The sequence below is a fragment of the Budorcas taxicolor genome, chromosome 17 (assembly GCF_023091745.1).
Source record: "Budorcas taxicolor isolate Tak-1 chromosome 17, Takin1.1, whole genome shotgun sequence".
Taxonomy (NCBI): domain Eukaryota; kingdom Metazoa; phylum Chordata; class Mammalia; order Artiodactyla; family Bovidae; genus Budorcas; species Budorcas taxicolor.
The window spans coordinates 3903499-3926039 of NC_068926.1; the positions used below are offsets into that span (position 1 = coordinate 3903499).

The window sequence follows — 22541 nt, forward strand, 5'->3', positions numbered from 1 at the left end:
GCCTTAGAAAGCATCACTACAAACAAAGCTAGTGGAGGTGATGGAATTCCAGTGGAACTATTTCAAATCCTGAAAGATGATGCTGTGAAAGTGCTGCCCTCAATATGCCAGCAAATTTGGAAAACTCAGCAGTGGCCACAGGACTGGAAAAGGTCAGTTTTCATTCCAATTCCAAGAAAGGCAATGCCAAAGAATGCTCAAACTACCGCACAATTGCACTCATCTCACATGCTAGTAAAGTAATGCTCAAAATTCTCCAAGCCAGGCTTCAACAATATGTGAACCATGAACTTCCTGATGTTCAAGCTGGTTTTAGAAAAGGCAGAGGAACCAGAGATCAAATGGCCAACATCTGCTGGATCATGGAAAAAGAAGAGAGTTCCAGAAAAACATCTATTTCTGCTTTATCGACTATGCCAAAGCCTTTGACTGTGTGGATCACAAGAAACTGTGGAAAATTCTGAAAGAGATGGGAATACCAGACCACCTGACCTGCCTCTTGAGAAATCTGTATGCAGGTCAGGAAGCAACAGTTAGAACTGGACATGGAACAACAGACTGGTTCCAAATAGGAAAAGAAGTATGTCAAGGCTGTATATTGTCACCCTGCTTATTTAACTTCTATGCAGAGTACATCATGAGAAACCCTGGACTGGAAGAAACACAAGCTGGAATCAAGATTGCCGAGGGAAATATCAATAACCTCAGATATGCAGATGACACCACCCTTATGGCAGAAAGTGAAGAGGAACTAATGTTGGCTTAAAGCTCAACATTCAGAAAACGAAGATCATGGCATCCGGCTCCCATCACTTCATGGGAAATAGATGGGGAAACAGTGGAAACAGTGTCAGACTTTATTTTTGGGGGCTCCAAAATCACTGCAGATGGTGACTGCAGCCATGAAATTAAAAGACGCTTACTCCTTGGAAAAAAAGTTATGACCAACCTAGATAGCATATTCAAAAGCAGAGACATTACTTTGCTGACTAAGGTCTGTCTAGTCAAGGCTATGTTTTTTCCAGTGGTCATGTATGGATGTGAGATTTGGTCTGTGAAGAAGGCTGAGCGCCAAAGAATTGATGCTTTTAAACTGTGGTGTTGGAGAAGACTCTTGAGAGTCCCTTGGACTGCAAGGAGATCCAACCAGTCCATTCTGAAGGAGATCAGCCCTGGGATTTCTTTGGAAGGAATGATGCTAAAGCTGAAACTCCATTACTTTGGCCACCTCATGCGAAGAGTTGACTCATTGGAAAGGGAGGGATTGGGGGCAGGAGGAGAAGGGGACGACAGAGGATGAGATGGCATTATGGACTCAAAGGACATGAGTCTGAGAGAACTCTGGGAGTTGGTGATGGACAGGGAAGCCTGGCGTGCTGCAATTCATGGGGTGGCAAAGAATCGGACACAACTGAGCGACTGAACTGAACACATTGCAAAATTATCACCATTATAAGTCTAGTGTCCTCTGTCACCATACATATATATTACATTTATTACTATCTTTCTCATACTGTGGCCAGTGCTGAGTTTTCCAAATTTGCTGGCATATTGAGTGCAGCACATTCACAGCATCATCTTTCAGGATTTGAAATAGTTCAACTGGAATTCCATCACCTCCATTAGCTTTGTTTGTAGTGATGCTTTTAAGGCCCACTTGACTTCGCATTCCAGGATGCGCAGTCCAGGATGTCTGGCTAGGTTGGTGATCACACCATCATGTTTATCTGGGTCATTAAGATCTCTTTTGTATAGTGCTTCTGTGTTTTCTTGCCACCTCTTCTTAATATCCTCTGCTTCTGTTAGGTGTATATTATTTCTGTCCTTTATTCTGGTCATCTTTGCATGAAATGTTCCCTTGGTATCTCTAAATTCTTGAAGCGATCTCTAGTCTTCCCCATTCTGTTATTTTCTTCTATTTCTTTGCAGTGATCACTGAGGAAGGCTTTCTAATCTCTCCTTATTATTCTTTGGAACTCTGCATTCAAATGGGTATATCTTTCCTTTTCTCCTTTGCCTTTCACTTCTCCTCTTTTCTCAGCTTTTTGTAAGGCCTCCTCAGACAAGCATTTTGAATTTTTGTATTTTTTTCCCCTTGGGGATGGTCTTGATCACTGCCTCCTGTGCAATGTCGTGAACCTCTGTCCATACTTCTTCAGACACTCTGTCTTACCAGATCTAATCCCTTGAATCTATTTGTCACTTCTACTATATAATTGTAAGGGATTTGATGTAGGTCATACCTAAATGGTCTAGTGATTTCCCCTACTTTCTTCAATTTAAGTCTGAATTTTGCAATAAGGAGTTCATGATCTGAGCCAGAGTCAGCTCCCAGTCTTGCTTTTACTAACTATATAGAGCCTCTCCATCTCTGGCTGCTAAGAATATAATTAATCTGATTTCAGTGTTAAGCACCTGGTGATGTCCACGTGTAGGCTTCTCTTGCGTTGTTGGAAGACAGTTTTTGCTACAATCAATGTGTTATCTTGGCAAAATTCTGTTAGCCTTTGCCCTGCTTATTTTGTACTGCAAGACCAAATTTTCCTGTTACTCCAGGTATCTCTTGACTTCCTACTTTTGCATTCCAGTACCTTATGAAGAAAGGACATATTTTTGGGGTGGTTCACCTAGAGCCAGACATCCTGGAATGTGAAGTCAAGTGGACCTTAGGAAGCATCACTATGAACAAAGCTAATGGAGGTGGTGGAATTCCAGTTGAGCTATTTCAAATCCTAACAGATGATGCTGGGAAAGTGCTGCACTCAATATGCCAGTAAATTTGGAAAACTCAGCAGTGGCCACAGGACTGGAAAAGGTCAGTTTTCATTCCAATCCTAAAGAAAGGCAATGCCAAAGAATATTCAAACTACCACATAGTTTCACTCATCTTACATGCTAGCAAAGTAATGCTCAAAATTCTCCAAGCCAGGCTTCAACAGTACTTGAACCCTGAACTTCCAGAGGTTCAAGCCAGATTTGAAAAGGCAGAGAAAACAGAGATCAGATTGCTGGCATCCACTAGATCATAAAAAAGGCAAGAGAGTTCCAGAAAAACATCCACTTCTGCTTTATTGACTATGGCAAATCGTTTGACTGTGTGGATCACAACATGATGTGGAAAATTCTTAAAAGATGGACATACCAGTTCACCTTACCTGCCTCCTGAGAAATCTGTATGCAGGTCAAGAAGCAACAGTTAGAACCAGACATGGAATAACAGACTGGTTCCAAATTGGGAAAGGAGTATGTCAAGGTTGTATATTGTCACCCTGATTATTTAACTTTGATGCAGAGTACATCATTATAAATGCTGGACTGGATGAAGCTCAAACTCGAATCAAGATTGCTGGAAGAAATATCAATAACCTCAGATACATAGATAACACCACCTTTATGGCAGAAAGCAAACAAGAACTAAAGAGCCTCTTGACAAAAGTGAAAGAAGAGACTGAAAAAGTTGCCTTAAAACTCAACATTCAAAATACGAAGTTCATGGCATCATGTCCCATCATTTCATGGCAAAAGATGGGGAGACAATGTAAACAGTGACAGACTTTATTTTCTTGGGCTCCAAAATCCCTGCAGATGGTGACTGCAGTCATGAAATTAAAATACATTTGCTCCTTGAAAGAAAAGCTATGACCAACATAGACAGCATATTAAAATTCAGAGACATTAGTTTGCCAATAAAGGTCCATCTAGTCAAAGCTTTGGTTTTTCCAATAGTCATGTATGGATGTGAGAGTTGCACTATAAAGAAAGCTGAGTGCCAAAGAATTGATGCTTTTCAACTGTGGTGTTGGCGAAGACTCTTGAGAGTCCCTTGGACTGCAAGGAGATCCAACCTGTCAACCCTAAAGGAAATCAGTCCTGAATATTCACTGGAAGGACTGATGCTGAAGCTGAAACTCCAATAATTTGGCCACCTGATGTGAAGAACTGACTCACTAGGAAAGACCCTGATGCTGGGAAAGATTGAAGCCAGGTAGAAAAGGGGACAACAGAGGATAAGATGGCATCGCCTCTTTGATGGACATGCGTTTGATCGAGCTCCGGGAATTGGTGATGGACAAGGAAGCCTGGCATGCTGAAGTCCATGGGGCTGCAAAGAATCTGACATTACTGAGCAACTGAACTGAACTCAACTTTTTTTTTTCTGAAACATGGGCTTTATGAAATAATTAGTCCAATGGGAAACCACGGAATACATTGACACCACAGAAAGCATTCTCACTATGGAATACATTATCAAGTCTTAATCACCTGTCACCTCTGAGATTTATTCAGTTCAAGAAGTAAAGTCACTAGATGTCAGCTTCCTCAGTCGTTACATGGATAAAATGACCAACTGCGCATGGCTGTCTTTAGGTTGAAAAGTGTACACGTTCTTCGTAAACCGACACGGGGTGTGAATCTCAGTTTGGGGCATGTTTCACGTTCGATGTTAAAATAACATGAACAGGATGACAGCTTACACTGAACGGTCTCGGATTTGTGATCTCTGAAGAAGATCCACCTTTGGGACCAGGTGAGTGACCTCAACTTCTTATACTGTACATTCCAAATTCACGATTCATTGATTTTGTACCTAGTAGTCTCCCTCACCTATTTCTCTCGTCCCTTTTGGGCAATCACCTCTTTGTTCTTTGTATATATGTATGATTCTGATTCTGTTTGGTTATGTTTTTTGGTTGTTGTTTTTTTTTTTTTGCTTTTTAGACTCTACATTAAGTGAAATCATATAGTATTTGTCTGTCTCTGTCGGACTTATTTCACTTAGTGTAGCTCCCTCTAGGTCTGTCCAAGTTGTTGAAACTGACAAAATTTCATTCTTTTTATGACTAATAGTCCATTGTACATACATACCACATCTTCTCTATACATTCATCTATTGATGAACACTTGAAAATGATATGTGTTCTACTGCTTTGTGATGGAATGTTCTGTACATATTTATTAGGTCCATCTGGTCTAATGTGCTGCTTAATGGTGGTATTTCCTTGTTGATTTTCTCTCTGTATGATCTCTCTATTGAGGTAAGTAGGGTGTGAAAGTCAACTACTATTATAGTATTACCGTCAGTTTCTCCTTTTATGTCTGTTAATATTCACTTTATGTATTTAGGTGCTCCCATGTTTGGTGTGTATATACTTTTAGTTCTTATATATTATTGGAATGGTCACAATCATCTGCATTGTCCCTCATCTTTCATTACAATCTTTGTTTTAAAGTCTACTTTATCTGATATGAATAATACTACCCTGGCTTTCTTTTCACTTGCATTTGAATGAGATACCTTTTTCCATCCCCTACTTTAAATATATGTGTGTGTTTATTTTTAAATTTTTTTTAACTTTACAATATTGTATTGGTTTTGCCATACATCAACATGAATCTGCCATGGGTGTACCCGTGTTCCCAATCCTTAACCCCCCTCCCAGCTCCCTCCCCATACCATCCCTCTGGGTCATCCCAGTGCACCAGCCTGAAGCATTCTGTATCCTGCATCGAACCTAGACTGGCAGTTCGTTTCTTATATGATATTGTACATGTTTCAATGCCATTCTCCCAAATCATCCCACCCTCTCCCACAGAGTCCAAAAGACTGTTCTATACATCTGTGTCTCTCTTGCTGTCTCGCATACAGGGTTATCGTTACCATCTTTCTAAATTCCATATATATGCATTAGTATACTGTATTGGTGTTTTTCTTTCTGGCTTACTTCACTCTGTATAATCGGCTCCAGTTTCATCCACCTCATTAGAACTGATTCAAATGTATTCTTTTTAATGGCTGAGTAATACTCCATTGAATATATGTACCACAGCTTTCTTATCCATTCATCTGCTGATGGACATCTAGGTTGTTTCCATGTCCTGGCTATTATAAACAGTGCTGCGATGAACATTGGGGTACACTTGTCTATTTCAATTCTGGTTTCTTCGGTGTGTATACCCAGCAGTGGGTTTGCTGGGTCAAAGACATTTCTATGTGTGTGTTTAGATTCAAGTAGGTCTTTTGTAAGCAGCACATACATAGGTATTCTTTTTGCAATCATTTGGCCACTCTATGTTTTCTGATTGGAAAATTTAGTCCATTTATATGTAAAGTAGTTATTCATAGGTACACCTTATTGTCATTTTGTTAATTGTGTAGGGGTTGTTTTTGTAGTACTTTTTTTCTTTTTTCTGTCTTCCTTTGTGATGACTGTTTATGTGTTATGTTTGGATTCCTTTCTCTGTTTTGTTTTATAGATTGCTGGTTTATGGTTTACAGACAGCTATTTGTTTATTTATTTAAAGTTGCTGACTTCTTAGTTTGAATGAATACATTTTAACAACCATACATTTTTACTCCATCACATTTACTACTTTTGACATCATATTTTTTGACATCTTTTTGTTTTGTGGATTCTCTAACTACCTATTGTGGCTATAGATGATTTGACTATTGCCTTTTAACCTCCATACTAGCTTTATCACAATAAACTGTGGAAAATTCTGAAAGAGACAGGAATACCAGACCACCTGACCTGCCTTTTGAGAAACCTGTATGCAGCTCAGGAAGCATAGAACTGGACATGGAACAACAGACTGGTTACAAATCAAGAAAGGAGTACATTGAGCCTGAACATTGTCACCCTGCTTATTTAACTTACATGCACAGTACATCATGAGAAATGCTGGGCTGCAGGAATCACAAGGTGGAATCAAGATTGCCAGGAGAAATATCAGTAACCTCAGACATGCAGATGACACACCCCTTATGGCAGAAAGTGAAAAAGAACTAAAGAGCCTCTTGATGAAAGTGAAAGAAGAGAGTGAAAAAGTTGGCTTAAAAATCTACAAGCAATAAATGCTGAAGAGGGTGTGGAGAAAAGGGAACCCTCTTACACTGTTGGTGGGAATGCAAACTAATAGAGTCACTATGGAGAAGAGTGTGGAGATTCCTTAAAAAACTGGAAATAGAATGGTCATATGACCCAGAAATCCCACTGCTGGGCATACACACTGAGGAAACAAGAATTGAAAGAGACACGTGTCCCAATGTTCATCGCAGTACTGTTTATAACAGCCAGGACATGGAAACAACCTAGATGTCCATCAGCAGATGAATGGATAAGAAAGCTGTGGTAAATATACACAATGGAGTATTACTCAGCCATTAAAAAGAATACATTTGAATGAGTTCTAATGAGGTGGATGAAACTGGAGCCTATTATACAGAGTGAAGTAAGCCAGAAAGAAAAATATCAATACAGTATACTAATACATATATATGGAATTTAGAAAGATGGTAATGATAACCCTATATGTGAGACAGCATTGAATAGCATTGAAACGTGTATATTATCATATGTGAAACAGATCGCCAGTCCAGGTTCAATGCATGAGACAAGGTGCTCAGGGCTGGTGCACTGAGATGACCCAGAGGGATGGGATCAGGAGAGAAGTGTGAGGGGCATTCAGGATGGGGAACACATGTACACCCATGGCTGATTCATGTCAATATATGGTAAAAACCACTACAATATTGTAAAGTAATTAGCCTCCAACTAAAATAGATACATTTTTTAAAAGTTTTTTTTTTAATTAATTAAAAAACAGAAAAGCTCAACATTCAGAAAACTAAGATCATGGCATCCAGTCCCATCACTTCATGGCAAATAGATGGGGAAACAGTGGAAATAGACGCTGAATTTATTTTTCTTGGGCTCCAAAATCACTGCAGATGGTGATTGCAGCCATGAAATTAAAAGATGCTTACTCCTTGGAAGAAAAGTTATGACCAACCTAGACAGCATAATAAAAAGCAGAGACATTACTTTGTCAACAAAGGTCCATCTAGTCAAGGCTATGGTTTTTCCAGTGGTCGTGTATGGATGTGAGAGTTGGACTATAAAGAAAGCTGCGTGCTGAAGAATTGATGCTTTTGAACTGTGGTGTTGGAGAAGACTCTTGAGAGTCCCTTGGACTGCAAGGAGATCCAACCAGTCCATTCTAAAGGCGATCAGTACTGGGTGTTCATTGGTAGGACTGATGTTGAAGCTGAAACTCCAATACTTTGGCCACCTGATGCAAAGAGCTGACTCATTTGAAAAGACCCTGATGCTGGGAAATTTGAGGGCAGGAGGAGAAGGGGACGACAGAGGGTGAGATGGCTGGATGGTATCACCGACTCAGTGGACATGGGTTTGAGTGAACTCTGGGAGTTGGTGATGGACAGGGAGGCCTTGTGTGCTGTGGTTCATGGGCTCGCAATGGTCAGACACGACTGAGCGACTGAACTGAACTGGCTTTCTAAGTGATGGATCTACCTTTCCTGGATGTTTGCCTTTACGAAAGAAGTTTTTCTTTTTGTAATTTCCATATTTCTAATTTGGGCCTTTTCTTTTCCACTTAGAGAAGTCCCTTAATATTTCTTAATAAGTTTGATTCCTGGTGCTGAACTGTTTTAGCTTTTGCTTGTCTGTAAAATTTTTGATATTTTCTTCAGATTTGGTTATAAGTATGTCTCTTTTGGAACTCTGCATTCAGATGCTTATATCTTTCCTTTTCTCCTTTGCTTTTAGCTTCTCTTCTTTTTACAGCTATTTGTAAGGCCTCCTCAGACAGCTATTGCTTTTTTTGCATTTCTTTTCCATGGGAATGGTCTTGATCCCTGTCTCCTGTACAATGTCATGAACCTCCATCCATAGTTCACCAGGTACTCTGTCTATCAAATCTAGTCCCTTAAATATATTTCTCACTTCCACTGTATAATCATAAGGGATTTGATTTAGGTCATACCTGAGTGGTTGAGTGGTTTTCCCTACTTTCTTCAATTTCAGTCTGAATTTGGCAATAAGGAGTTCATGATCTGAGCCACAGTCAGCTCCCAGTCTTGTTTTTTCTGACTGTATAGAGCTTCTCCATCTTTGGATGCAAAGAATATAATCAGTCTGATTTCGGTATTGACCATCTGGTGATGTCCATGTGTAGAGTCTTCTTTTGTGTTGTTGGAAGAGGGTGTTTTCTAGGACCAGTGCATTCTCTTGGCAAAACTCTATTAGTCTTTGCCCTGCTTCATTCCATACTCCAAGGCCAAATTTGCCTGTTACTCCAGGTGTTTCCTGACTTGCTACTTTTGCATTCCAGTCCCCTATAATGAAAAGGACATCTTTTTTGGGTGTTAGTTCTAAAACTTCTTGTAGGTCTTCATAGAACTGTTCAACTTCAGCTTGTTGGGGCCTAGGCTTGGATTACTGTGATATTGAATGGTTTGCCTTGGAAACGAAAAGGATCATTCTGTTTTTGAGATTGCATCCAAGTACTGCATTTTGGACTCTTCTGTTGACCATGATGGCTACTCCATTTCTTCCAAGTGATTCCTGCCCACAGTAGAAGGTATAATGGTCATCTGATTTAAATTCACCCATTCCAGTCCATTGTAGTTCGCTGATTCCTAGAATGTCAATGTTCACTCTTACCATCTCCTGTTTGATAGCAATGAGATATAAGAAAGCCTTGCTTAGTGAGCAATGCAAAGAAATAGAGGAAAACAACAGAATGGGAAAGACTAGAGATCTCTTCAAGAAAATTAGAGATACCAAGGGAACATTTCATGCAAAGATGGGCTCAATAAAGGACAGAAGTGGTATGGACCTAACAGAAGCAGAAGATATTAAGAAGAGGTGCAAGAATACACAGAAGAACTGTACAAAAAAGAGCTTCATGACCCAGATAATCACGATGGTGTGATCACTCACCTAGAGCCAGACATCCTGGAATGTGAGGTCAAGTGGGCCTTAGAAAGCATCACTATGAACAAAGCTAGTGGAGGTGATGAAATTCCAGCTGAGCTATTTCAAATCCTTAAAGATGATGCTGTGAAAGTGCTGCACTCAATATGCCAGCACATTTGGAAAACTCAGCAGTGGCCACAGGACTGGAAAAGGTCAGTTTTCAGTCCAATCCCAAAGAAAGGCAATGCCAAAGAATGTTCAAACTACCACACAATTGCAGTCATCTCACATGCTAGTAAAGTAATGCTCAAAATTCTCCAAGCCAGGCTTCAGCAATATGTGAACCGTGAACTTCCAGATGTTCAAGCTGGTTTTAGAAAAGGCAGAGGAACCAGAGATCAAATTGCCAACATCTGCTGGATCATGGAAAAAGCAAGAGAGTTCCAGAAAAACATCTATTTCTGCTTTATTGACTATGCCAAAGCCTTTGAGTGTGTGGATCACAATAAACTGTGGAAAATTCTGAAAGAGATGGGAACACCAGACCACCTGACCTGCCTCTTGAGAAATCTGTATGCAGGTCAGGAAGCAACAGTTAGAACTGGCCAAGGAACAACAGACTGGTGCTTATTTAACTTCTATGCAGAGTACATCATGAGAAACGCTTGCCTGGAAGAAGCACAAGCTGGAATCAAGATTGCCGGGGAAAAAAATCAATAACCTCAGATATGCAGATGACACCACCCTTATGGCAGAAAGTGAAGAGGAACTAAAAAGCCTCTTGATGAAGGTGAAAGAGGAGACTTAAAAAGTTGGCTTAAAACTCAACATTCAGAAAACAAAGATCATGGCATCTGGTCCCATCACTTCGTGGGAAATAGATGGGGAAACAGTGGAAACAGTGTCAGATTTATTTTGGGAGTTTCCAAAATCAGTGCAGATGGTGACTGCAGCCATGAAATTAAAAGACGCTTACTCCTTGGAAGGAAAGTTATGACCAAATTAGACAGCATTTTCAAAAGCAGAGACGTTACTTTGCCAACAAAGTTCTGTCTAGTCAAGGCTTGGTTTTTCCAGTAGTCATGTATGGATGTGAGAGTTGGACTATAAAGAAAGCTGAGCGCTCAAGAATTGATGCTTTTGGACTGTGGTGTTGAAGAAGATTCTTGACAGTCCCTTGGACTGCAAGGAAATCCAACCAGTCCATCCTAAAAGCGATCCGTCCTAGATGTTCATTGGAAGGACTGATGCTAAAGCTTAAACTCCAGTACTTTGGCTACCTCATGCAAAGAGTTGACTCAGTGGAAAAGACCCTGATGCTGGGAGGGATTGGGGGCAGGAGGAGAAGGGGACGACAGAGGATGAGATGGCTGGATGGCATCACCGACTCGATGCACATGAGTTTGAGTGAACTCGGGGAGTTGGTGATTGCCAGGAGGCCTTGCATGCTGCGATTCAGGGGGTCGCAAAGAGTCAGACACAACTGAGCGACTGAAGTGAACTGATGTCTGTTTTACCACTCTAAATATGTTATGCCACACCCTTTTGCTCTGCAGAACTTCTGCTGAAAAGTCAGCTGGTAGCCTTATGGGAGTTCCATGGTATATAGTTTATTGATATCCTCTTGCTGCTTTTAGTATTATCTCTTTATCCTTAATTTTTGACGTTTTAATTACAACGTTTCCTAGTGTCATCCTCTTTAGTGTTAATCCTGTGGGATTCTCTATGATTTCTGGACCTGGAGGTATGTTTCCTTTCCCAGCTTAGGGAAGTCTTGTTATTATGTCTTCAAATATGTTCTCTGAGCCCTTTCTATCTTTTCTTCTGGGACCTCTACAGTATGAATGAAAATATACCTTGATATTGTCCCAGAGATCCCTTAAAATATCTTCATTTTTTTATTCTTTTTTTTATTTTTTTCCTGCTCAACTTATAGGATTTCTGATACTCTGTCTTCCAGGTCAATGATTCATTCCTCTGTATCACCTAATCTACTGTTGTTTACTTCCAGTGAATTTTTAATTTCAGTTAGTATATTCTTCAGTTTGTTTGGTTCTCTTTTAAATTTTCAAACTGTGTGTTAAACTTCTAGCTCTGTTCATCCATTTTATCCTGGGTTCTTTGAGTATCTTCATGATTAATATCTTGAACTCCTTATCAGGTAGATTTCTTATCTTCACTTTACTTAGTTGTTTTTCTAGGGGTTTATCTTGTCCTTTCATCTGGAACATACAAAGCTCCTAACACTTGGTTCACACAGCAACATACTTGGTTCTCAAAAATGTTTGTTAAGGCAAAGATGACAGTTATTATATGATTCGTAAGTACATGAAATCTTATAGGCAAAACTAATATTGATTTATAGAGACATATATAATACAAATATATAATAAAACTCTTCTGCACTCACAGAATTTAGTTCAACTTAGTGGAGAGATAAGATCAGTCTTAAAGTATGTTCAGAATATTCATTGCCAGAGTGGGAGTCTAAAATAGATGCCATGAGTTATGGGCCTATAACAGGAGGATCAGGACCAATAAAGAATTATCAGAGGTGGTGGATAAATGGAGAACAAGAAGGCAAAGTACAAAAACGAACTAAAAAGTGGATTGGAAATGACAATAAGCACATGAATATATGTTCAACAACATAAGATATCAGGGAGATTAAAGCCACATGAATCACTACTACATACCTACTAGGATGACCAAAATTTAAAAGAGACTGACAATACCAGTGAATGTAGAGCAAACAGAATTCCTGTATGTTGCTAACAGGAATATAAAGTGGTACAACCACCATAAACATCAAGGTCTTACTCTATAGCACAGGAAACTGTATTCAGTTCAGTTCAGTTGCTCAGTTGTGTCTGACTATTTGCGACCCTGTGGACTGCAGCACACCAGGCCTCCCTGTTTATCACCAACTCCTGGAGTTTACTCAAACTCATGTCCACTGAGTCAGTGATGCCATCCAACCACCTCATCCTCTGTCATCCCCTTCTCCTCCTGCCTTCAATCTTTCCTGGCATCAAGGCCTTTTCAAATGAGTCAGCTCTTCGCATCAGGTGGCCAAAGTATTGGAGTTTCAGCTTCAGCATCAATCCTTCCAATAAACATCCAGGATTGATCTCCTTTCAGATGGACTGGTTGGATCTCCCTGTAGTCCAAGGGACTCTCAAGAGTCTTCTCCAACACCACAGTTCAAAAGCATCAATTCTTCAGCACTCAGCTTTCTTTATAGTGCAACCCTCACATCCATACATGACTACTGAAAAAAGCTTTGACTGTCTAGCTTTGACCTTTGTTGGGAAAGTAGTGTCTCTGCTTTTGAATATGCTATCTAGGTTGGTCATAACTTCTCTTCCAAGGAGTAAGTGTCTTTTAATTGCATGGCTGCAGTCACCATCTGCAGTGATTTTGGAGCCCCCAAAAGTAAAGTCTGTCACTGTTTCCACTGTTTCCCCATCTATTTGCCATAAAGTGATGGGACCAGATGCCATGATCCTGTAATAAACCACAATAGAAAAGAATATGAAAAAGATTATGTACATGTATGTTTAAATGAATCACTTCACTCTAGACCAGAAACTAACACAACATTATAAATTACCTAAACTTCAATAATAAATTAATTAATTAAATGGTACAACCACTTTGGAAAATAGTTTTGTAATTTCTTACGAAGTTAAATATACACTTCCTGTAGGAATGAAGATGTTTGTCCACAAAAACACTTTTACATGAATGTTTATGGCAGCATTATTCATAAACCCCATAGTGAAAACAATACAAATGTCCATAGATGAGTAAAGGATAAACAAATGTAGAATGGCCAAGGGTCTGAGACAACTTTTTGTGTAGATAGAAATATTCTACATCTTAAATGTGATGGTGGCTCCATGGGTATGTATCGTTGTCACAGGTGTGTATAGTTGTCTTATAAGTGTGTATAGTCTGTAGAACTAATACTTAAATTATGTTAGTCTATCAGTTATGCCTGACTCTTTGTGACCCCATGGAGTGTAGGCTTCCAGGCTCCTCTCTATTAAATTCTCCAGGCAAGAAGACTAGAGTGGGTTGCCATTCACCTCTCCAGGGGATCTTCCCAACCCAGGGATTAAACCTGGGTCTGCTGCATTGCAGGCAGGTTCTCTACCATTTGAGGGGCCAAGAAAGGTTTGTATGTAAAATTTACCCTAATAAAGTTAATTAAATAAAAGTTAAAAATAAGAGAGGAGAGGCAGTCATGAGAGAGTGACAAATGGACAGAAGAGACAGGAAGCAAGGCAGAGGTGAGCAGCAAAGGGCATAAGGTATTATATAAACAGAGATGACAGACTGCGGACTTGGGACCCAGATAGATTCTTGAGAACATTTCCGCTGAAGCTGTGGTTCATCACACCAGTTGTCTTACTACCTCTATCAGTCCTTGCTGATTTTTCTTTTATGCTGGTAATCAGTCTGTTTCCTAAAAACTGACATGGCTTCCTTCTTTCTTCACTAATTCCTATCCCTAAATCAGTTCCTGGAGAAGGCAATGGCACCCCACTCCAGGATTCTTGCCTGGAAAATCCCATGGACGGAGGAGCCTGGTGGGCTGCGGTCCATGGGGTCGCTAAGAGTCGGACACGACTGAGCGACTTCACTTTGACTTTTCACTTTCATGCATTGGAGAAGGAAATGGCAACCCACTCCAGTATTCTTGCCTAGAGAATCCCAGGGATGGGGGAGCCTGGTGGGCTGCTGTCTATGAGGTTGCACAGAGTTGGACACGACTGAAGCGACTTAGCAGCAGCAGCAGCAAATCAGTTCCTATCTTTTCCTTGAAGTTTTCTCTTGACTATTTCTGCCCTAGCTTAACAATTCTTGAGTGAATCTGTATCATGCAGTTAAGACCTTGGTTACTCTCTAGCTGTGTTACTTTTACCCACAACTCTAGTGGAAACTGGTTGAAAGATTTCTTATATTTAAACTTTTGTTACCTCCTTTCCCACATCTCATGCAATGTTCAGGAAAATGTGTCGACATATGACCTTAATTGTCCCCTTCTTTTCATCCTTCCCATCCAGTTATCCTAGGTGGTTGTTTTTTGCATGAACTAATGCAGTATTATCTTAATTGGCTTCTCTTTTCCACACTTACCCCCTTTTTTCTTGTCCAGACAGCAGTCAGATTGATGCCTTTTAAAACTAAATCCAATAATTTTGCTCACTTCCTTAAAATGCTTCTGTGTCTTCCCAGTGCACTAAGAGTGAAATCTGGTCCTGCCCACCTCATTCCTGTCTTTACCATCCACGTTTCTCCTACTCACTGTGCCTCATCAAGGCAAGTCTTCTCCCAGCGCAGGGCCTCTTTACCACTGCTCTTTCTCCTAAAATCCATTTCTTCCAGTCCTTTCTGTGGCTTCTCATGCTTCAAAGTTCAACTGGAATGCCATTCCTCTGAGGCCTCTGCAAAGGGGTGTTCACCTCCCCAGCAGCAGAAGTATTTTCTATCAGGTAACTTTATTTAATTCTTTGCAGGGAACTCAGCACATCCACGGAGAAGGCAATGGCACCCCACTCCAGTACTCTTGCCTGGAAAAACCCATGGGCGGAGGAGCCTGGTAGGCTGCAGTCCATGGGGTCGCTAAGAGTCGGACACGACTGAGTGACTTCACTTTCAGTTTTCACTTTCATGCACTGGAGAAGGAAATGGCAACCCACTCCAGTGTTCTTGCCTGGAGAATCCCGGGGACGGGGGAACCTGGTGGGCTGCATCTCTGGGGTCTCACAGAGTCGGACACGACTGAGGCGGCTTAGCAGCAGCAGCAGCAGCACATCCAAAATCTACCTTGATGGTGTATTTCTTTAATGGTTTACTGTTCATATCCTCCCATCACTTAATAACCAGCAGGAAGACAGACATCTTTTCTGTCTTGTCATTATAGTCCCCCAACACCTTTCATGGGGCTTGGCTTATTGACTATACTTATTGACTATATTACTTATTGACTATATTACTTATTGACTATACAATAAGTAATCATTGACTGAATGAATGAGAATATAATTAATAGACAAATAATAACCACCCAGTGGTTTTTTCCTGAATTTCCTTTTCCTAAAGTTTTTTTTTTTTTTTGGCTTAATTTTTACAGGTACTTCTATTGTGACTATAAAAGCTTTTGCTCCAGACTCAATTCGGGACAGCATTAAATACTCAGTTTTTAGTGGAAATGAAGATGGAGTTTTTTCCTTGTGTTCTAAATCAGGTAACCCTTCTCTATGCTTTATTTTCTGCTCCACTTAATGTTACTAGTAACGCATGCTTCTGCAAAGAAAATTCAAGATTGGAAAGGTAGAAATTGTTAGATGTAAATAATTTCAAAGTTAAACAACAAAGCATTTTTATGGTAGCTGATGAGATATCAGAAAATATTTGTTTATGTGTATTCTCTAAAAATTCTATTCCTCACATTTCCAAGTTAAGCAGTATCTGTCCTACCCTACCTGTTACTTGGTGATAAATTGGTTTCTACTTATAATTTACCTATCCATTTGGGAAAATTGGGAATGTAATAGGGAGATCAGTGAGAATGGGGTTGAACTGAAAATAAGCACACATGTCTAGCCTTAGGAAATTTTCAGCAGAGATTCTTCTAATTCGCCACTTAATGTCAACAGTGCAACAAAAAAGGAAAGCTGGCAAGGTTTCTATGTGGTGGTAAAGAAATTACTTCCAAATACAGCATGTATTAAATTTAGCTTTAATAAGACCATTATTGTGCCTTAAATGAATACCAATTGATTATTTGAAACATTCTTTTTTTAATCTAACAGCTATGTCATAGATATGTATCTACTGCTTCGTTGTCAAACCTCCAGAAGAATGTTTTTAATAATTTCTGTATTACCATACAACTGCCTTATTTAATCCATACTGTGTACACATGGGAAGAATTGAGAGGGGGGTCATTTCTTAAGCAAAAGCCTTCTCCTTCAGGGTAGTGTTACTTTTTTTTATACATTCAGCCTTTGCTCAGCAAACTCTCTGATGTAGCTTGCAGGAAGTCTTCATCTCTTCACCCCATCATGTGTTTAGCGAATGGTTCAGGAAGCCTACTGGCAAGAAGGCCATTTGCGAACACCACCAAAACTTTTTACCCCACCAGTCATTAAGTCTCTAGCAGTCTGATGTCTGAGGGTTCTAGGAAAGGAGCTGAGATTAGAACGTTTAGGGAGAAGCTAAATATGAGTTTACACATTTTCCCAGGTCACCCAAATCCTTTTGCCCCATCACCCCTAACATGACCCAGGCTTGGCCTTATTTTCTCTAGTCTCTCATTAAAATGAAGATAGAACACACCTAAGGGTTAGTTCAAAGTGGTCATCTACAGAAAACTCTCTAGTTTTAATTAAATAGTGATTGACTTAAGTTGAAATGTATTTCAAAATTTTATTGTGTCGGACATGACTGAAGTGACTTAGCAGCAGCAGCAGCACCAGCTATAAGCTGTTATGTTGAGAGATATACAACTGTTTAATAAACAACAGTAAAATAAAAGGCCACATCTTTACCACCCATCTCCAAATAAGAGACCTCACTGAACCTCAAGAAGCCCCTGTGTGCCCCTTCCCTCTCATAGCTGTCTTATTTCACCCCAGACATAATCGGTAAATCAGTAATCTCTGTTTGGTATTGAACACTACCTTTTTTTTTTTTTCATTATAATTTCCCCATTATGTTTGAATCCTTAAACAGTGCATTTTTTTATTTACTTTGACTTAAACAGCATAATAGAATCACACTGAATAACTCTTCTGTGAATTGCTTTTTGCTCAACATTTTTACATGATGTGTAGTACAGAAGCTATTAAAGAAGAATAGCAAAGAATGATATGTACCTGCTGCCAAGGTTACAAAATAGAACACTGTCATTATCACTCATGTTCCCTTTGGGCCATTTTTGGATTGCATCTTTTCTCTCCACTGCTCCAGGCTGATAAATGCCCAGACTTCAGGTATAACTATTTCCTTGTGAATATACTAAATGCATTCCTACAAACAGAAATTTAGTAGAAGCATTGGGTTTGCTTTGAATTTACCTAAATGGATTAAAAAAATACCCTAAGTATTTATTGATATTGGGCTTCCTGGGTGGCATTAGTGGTAAACAACCCACCTGCCAATGCAGGTAGACATTGAAGACGTGAGTTTGATCCCTGAACTGGGAAGATCCCCTGGAGGAGTGCACAACAACCCATTACAGTATTCTTGCCTAGAGAATTTTATGGACAAAGGAGCCTGGCAGGATGCAGTCCATAGCATTGCACAGAATCGGACATGACTGAAGTGACTTAGCATGCATGCATGCATTCTATTGATAGGTTTTTTAAATTCAGAGTTAGAATCATCCATGCTAAAGTGTGTCGCTGGCATTCTTTTATTCTTTTATTTTCTTGTATTCTATTCTTTTATTTTCATTGCTTTATGATATGCTATTGTAAATCTATATCACAAGTTATTTATCCATCTGCTGTTGATGAGCAGTGAGGTTTCCTTGTCTGGGGATATAATGAACAATCTCACACATGTGTCTTCTGATGCACAAGTAAAGAGTTCTCTAAGCCCTGAAGTGTAGGCTGGACAAATACCTCAGAGGTTGCCTATGTTCAGCTGTACAGATGGTGCCAACTTGTGTTATGAAGTAGTTCCCCCATTATATTCTTCCAGCATCCAATGAGAGCTGTCTCTGTTTACTTCCTCTTGCCAAGCTGGTGGGTGTGAAATATTATCCCACTGTGGTTTTAACTTAGATTTTCTTTCTACTAGTGAGTTTGGGCATGTTTTCATAGTTTATTGAGAATTTCTATTTTCTTCTATATGACATGCATATTGATATTTTTGCCTATTTTTCTTCAAGATTGTGTTTTTCTTTCTGAAATGTAAAGACTTTAAATATATTTTATTATTATTCATCCTTTGGTTTTGTTACAAATTTTTTTTTTAATATAATTTATGGCCTATCTTTCACTCTCTTAATGACATGTTTTGATTTTAATGTTGTTATTGGTTGGTTGCTAAGTTGTGTCCAACTCTTTCAAGACCCCAAGGACTTGTAGCCTGCCAGGCTTCTCTGTCCATGGGATTTCCCAAGCAAGAATACTAGAATGGGTTGCCATTTCCTTTTCCAGGGGATCTTCCTGACCCTGGCATTGAGCCTGTATCTCCTGCATTGGCAAGTGAATTCTTTACCACTGAGCCACCAGGGAAGATCAATTTTAGAATGAATCAATCTTTTACTTTTTGGTTTGCCTTTTTAATATGTTGTTTATGATATTCTTCCCTTCCTTGAGATCATGAAATTATTCTTACATTGTCTTTTAAAAATTTTATAGTCCTCCTAAGTTCCGTATTTTCATCTTTAGTGCATCTAGTGCATTGATTTTTGTGTTTTACATGAGTTATGAATAGCCATTTCTTTTTTCCTACCCTTTCTTTTTCTTCCCTTTCCTTTCTTTTTTTTCTTAAAACCATGATTGCCTGTTATTCTAATGACAATAGCCTTCTCCTGTGATCTGCAGTACCACCATGATCATATGTGTATATATCATGTTTCCATGACTTTTCCATGCATCTCTTTGTCTATCCAAACACCAGCACCACACTCTCTTAATTATCTTGGCTTTGTAAGTCTTCATATTAGGGAAGCAGCACTCCCTGCCTCAATATTTACCGCATCCTCATGTTCTGCCTCAAATAACAATATATTGGCTGTTATTGGTCATTTGCTCTAACATAAAACATTGTATCCACTTGTTAAATTTTACAGACACACACACACGCACACACACACACACCACACACACATGTCTACTGGGATTGTTTTTCTACAAAAAGGAGATTTATTCATGAATATTGCAGTAATATACAGCTCATCACATCTTCATTAATGTAACCCACATAACTATGGCATGCATATTTTATTTCAGGTGAAAACTCACCCAAATTAATGAGAAAAATGTCAAAAAAAATCATATAGCTTCAATCTAGAATTTAGTCATCAGGCCAAAACATCTTCCTTTTAAATCTTGCAAAGTTTATATAACTATGCATTGTAGGTAACAATCATCTAATAAAATTTTTCCTATTTGATGATTTTTCTTTTTTAATTGTTATAAGAATATCTAACATTAAATCTTCTCTCTTAACAAATTTTAAGTGTACAAAACTGTATGTTAACTATAGGCACACCATTGTGCAGCAGATCTCTAAAACATATTAATCTTGCATAACTGAAACTTCATTTCCCACTAAACAGCAACCCCATTTCACCCTGCCCTGCCTCTGGTAATCACCATTCTACTCTCTGCTTCTGAGTTTTCTATTTTAGATCTGTCACATAAGTGGAATCAAGCAATATTTCTCTTTCTATGGCTGGTTTATTTCACTAAATGTAGTGTCCTCAAGGTTCATCTATGTTGTTATATGGCAGGATATTATTTGTTAAGGCTGAATAATCTACCATTATATGAATATATCATATTTTCTTTATCCATTCATCATCTATTGATGGATATTTAGTTTGTTGGAATTTTTACTGGAATTGTATTAACCTGCAAATTAAAGTGATTGTCTGAGAAGTCTTTATAAATAGTTCAGGAAAGAAGAGGAGCATAAAGCAAGAGAGAAAGGGAAAGATATACCCAGCTGAATACAGAGTTCCAGAGAATAGCAAGGAGAGATAAGAAGGCCTTTTTCAGTGAACAATGCAAAAAGAAGAAGAACACAATTGAATGAGAAAGACTAGAGATTTCTTCAAGAAAACTGGAGATATCAAGAGAACATTTCATGTAAGGATGGGCACAATAAGGACAGAATTTGTAAAGACATAACAGAAGGAGAAGAGATTAAGAAAAACACAGAAAAACTATACAAAGAAAGGTCTTAATGACCCAGATAACCATGACAGTGAAGCTGCTCACCTAGAACCAGACATCCTGGAGTGTGAAGTCAAGTAGACCTTAGGAAGCATCACTACAAACAAAGCTAGTGGAGGTGATGAAATTCCAGCTGAGCTATGTAAAATCCTAAAAGATGATGCTGTTAAAGTGCTGTACTCAATATGCCAGCAAATTTGGAAAACTCAGCAGTAGCCACAGAACTGGAAAATGTCAGTTTTCATTCCAATCCCATAGAGAAGCAATGCCAAAGAACGTTCAAACTACTGTACAATTGGGCTCATTTCACATGCTAGCTAGGTTATGCTCAAAATCCTTCAAACTAAGCTTCAGCAGTATGTGAACTGAGAACTTGCAGATGAACAAGCTGGGTTTCAAGAAGGCAGAGGAACCATAGATCAAATTGCCAACAATCTTTGGATCATGGAGAAAGCAAGGGAGTTTCAGGAAAAAACATCTACTTTTGCTTCTTTGACTACACTAAAGGCTTTGACTATATGGATCACAGCAGAGCATGGAAAATTCTTGAAGAGATGGGAGTGACCAAACCACCTTACCTGTCTCCTAAGAAACCTGTATGCAGGTCAAGGAGAAACAGTTAGAATTGGACATGGAACAATGGACATTTGAACAATGGTTCAAAATTGGGAAAGGAGTAAGACAAGGCTGTATATTGTCACCCTGTGTATTTAACTTCTATGCATAGTACATCATGTGGAATGTCAGGCTGCATGAATCACAAGCTGGAATCAAGATTACCAGGAGAAATATTAACAACCCCAGATATGCAGGTGATACCTCTGTAATGGTAGAAAGTAAAGAGGAACTAAGAGCCTCTTGATGAGAGTGAAAGAAGAGAGTTAAAAAGCTGGCTTGAAACTCAACATTAAAAAAACATTAAAAAAAAAAAAAAGATCATGGCATCTGGTCCCGTTACTTCATGACAAACAGAAAAGAAAAAGTGGAAATAGTGACAGATTTTACTTTCTTGGGCTCCAAAATTACTGCAGACAGTGGCTGAAGCCATGAAATTAAAAGACAAGGATAAAAGTTATCCTTGGAAGGATAGCTATGAGAAAACTAGACAGCATGTTAAAAAGCAGAGACATTGTTTTGCTGACAAAGGCCTGTATAGTCAAAGTTATGATTTTTCCAATAGTCATGTACAGATGTGAGAGTTGGATCATAAAGAAAGGTGAGCACAAAAGAATTGATGTTTTCAAATTGTGTTGCTGTAGAAGACGCTTTAGAGTCCCTTGGACTGAAGAAGATCAAACCAGTCAATCCTAAGGAAATCATCCTTGAATATTCATTGGAAGAACTGATACTGAAGCTCCAATACTTTGGCCACCTGATGCAAAGAACCAATTCACTGCCAAAACCCCTGATACTGGGAAAGAATGAAGGCAAAAGGAAAAAGGGGTGGCAGAGGATGAGATGATCAAAACAGCATCACTGACTCAATGGACAGGAATTTGTGCAAACTCCAAGAGATAATGTAGGACAGAGGAACCTGGCATGCTGCAGTCATGGGGTTGCAAAGAGCTGGGCATGACTTAGTGACTGAACAACAGCAACAACATATTAGTTTGGGGAAAAATGTGTATCTTTACAGTATTATCTTCTAATCCAAGATTGATATGGAAATTCATACCATTTTTTATTTTACTAATTTTAATAGCATTATTTTTCTGCAGCATATGTCTTGCTAAATTTAGCCTAAATATTTTATACTTTTTCTTGCTGAGGTAAATGAAATATGCTTCTTTCTGGCGGTATAGCTTTGTTTACTTGAAATTAGCTTTTATATTTTGATTTCATATCTAGAAAACTTGTAAACTCTTACTGATTCTGCTATTTTTCTGTACAT

At 39.0% G+C, this 22541-nt stretch overlaps 1 protein-coding gene across 1 annotated transcript in view; it reads left to right on the plus strand.

Moving 5' to 3' along the window:
* DCHS2 (dachsous cadherin-related 2) overlaps positions 1-22541 on the plus strand; it is a 346741-nt gene that overhangs the window by 283741 nt on the left and 40459 nt on the right. The window contains exon 14 of the mRNA XM_052655032.1: positions 15868-15981. Within this exon, the coding sequence (XP_052510992.1) occupies positions 15868-15981 (114 nt within the window). The remainder of the gene's footprint in view (positions 1-15867; positions 15982-22541) is intronic.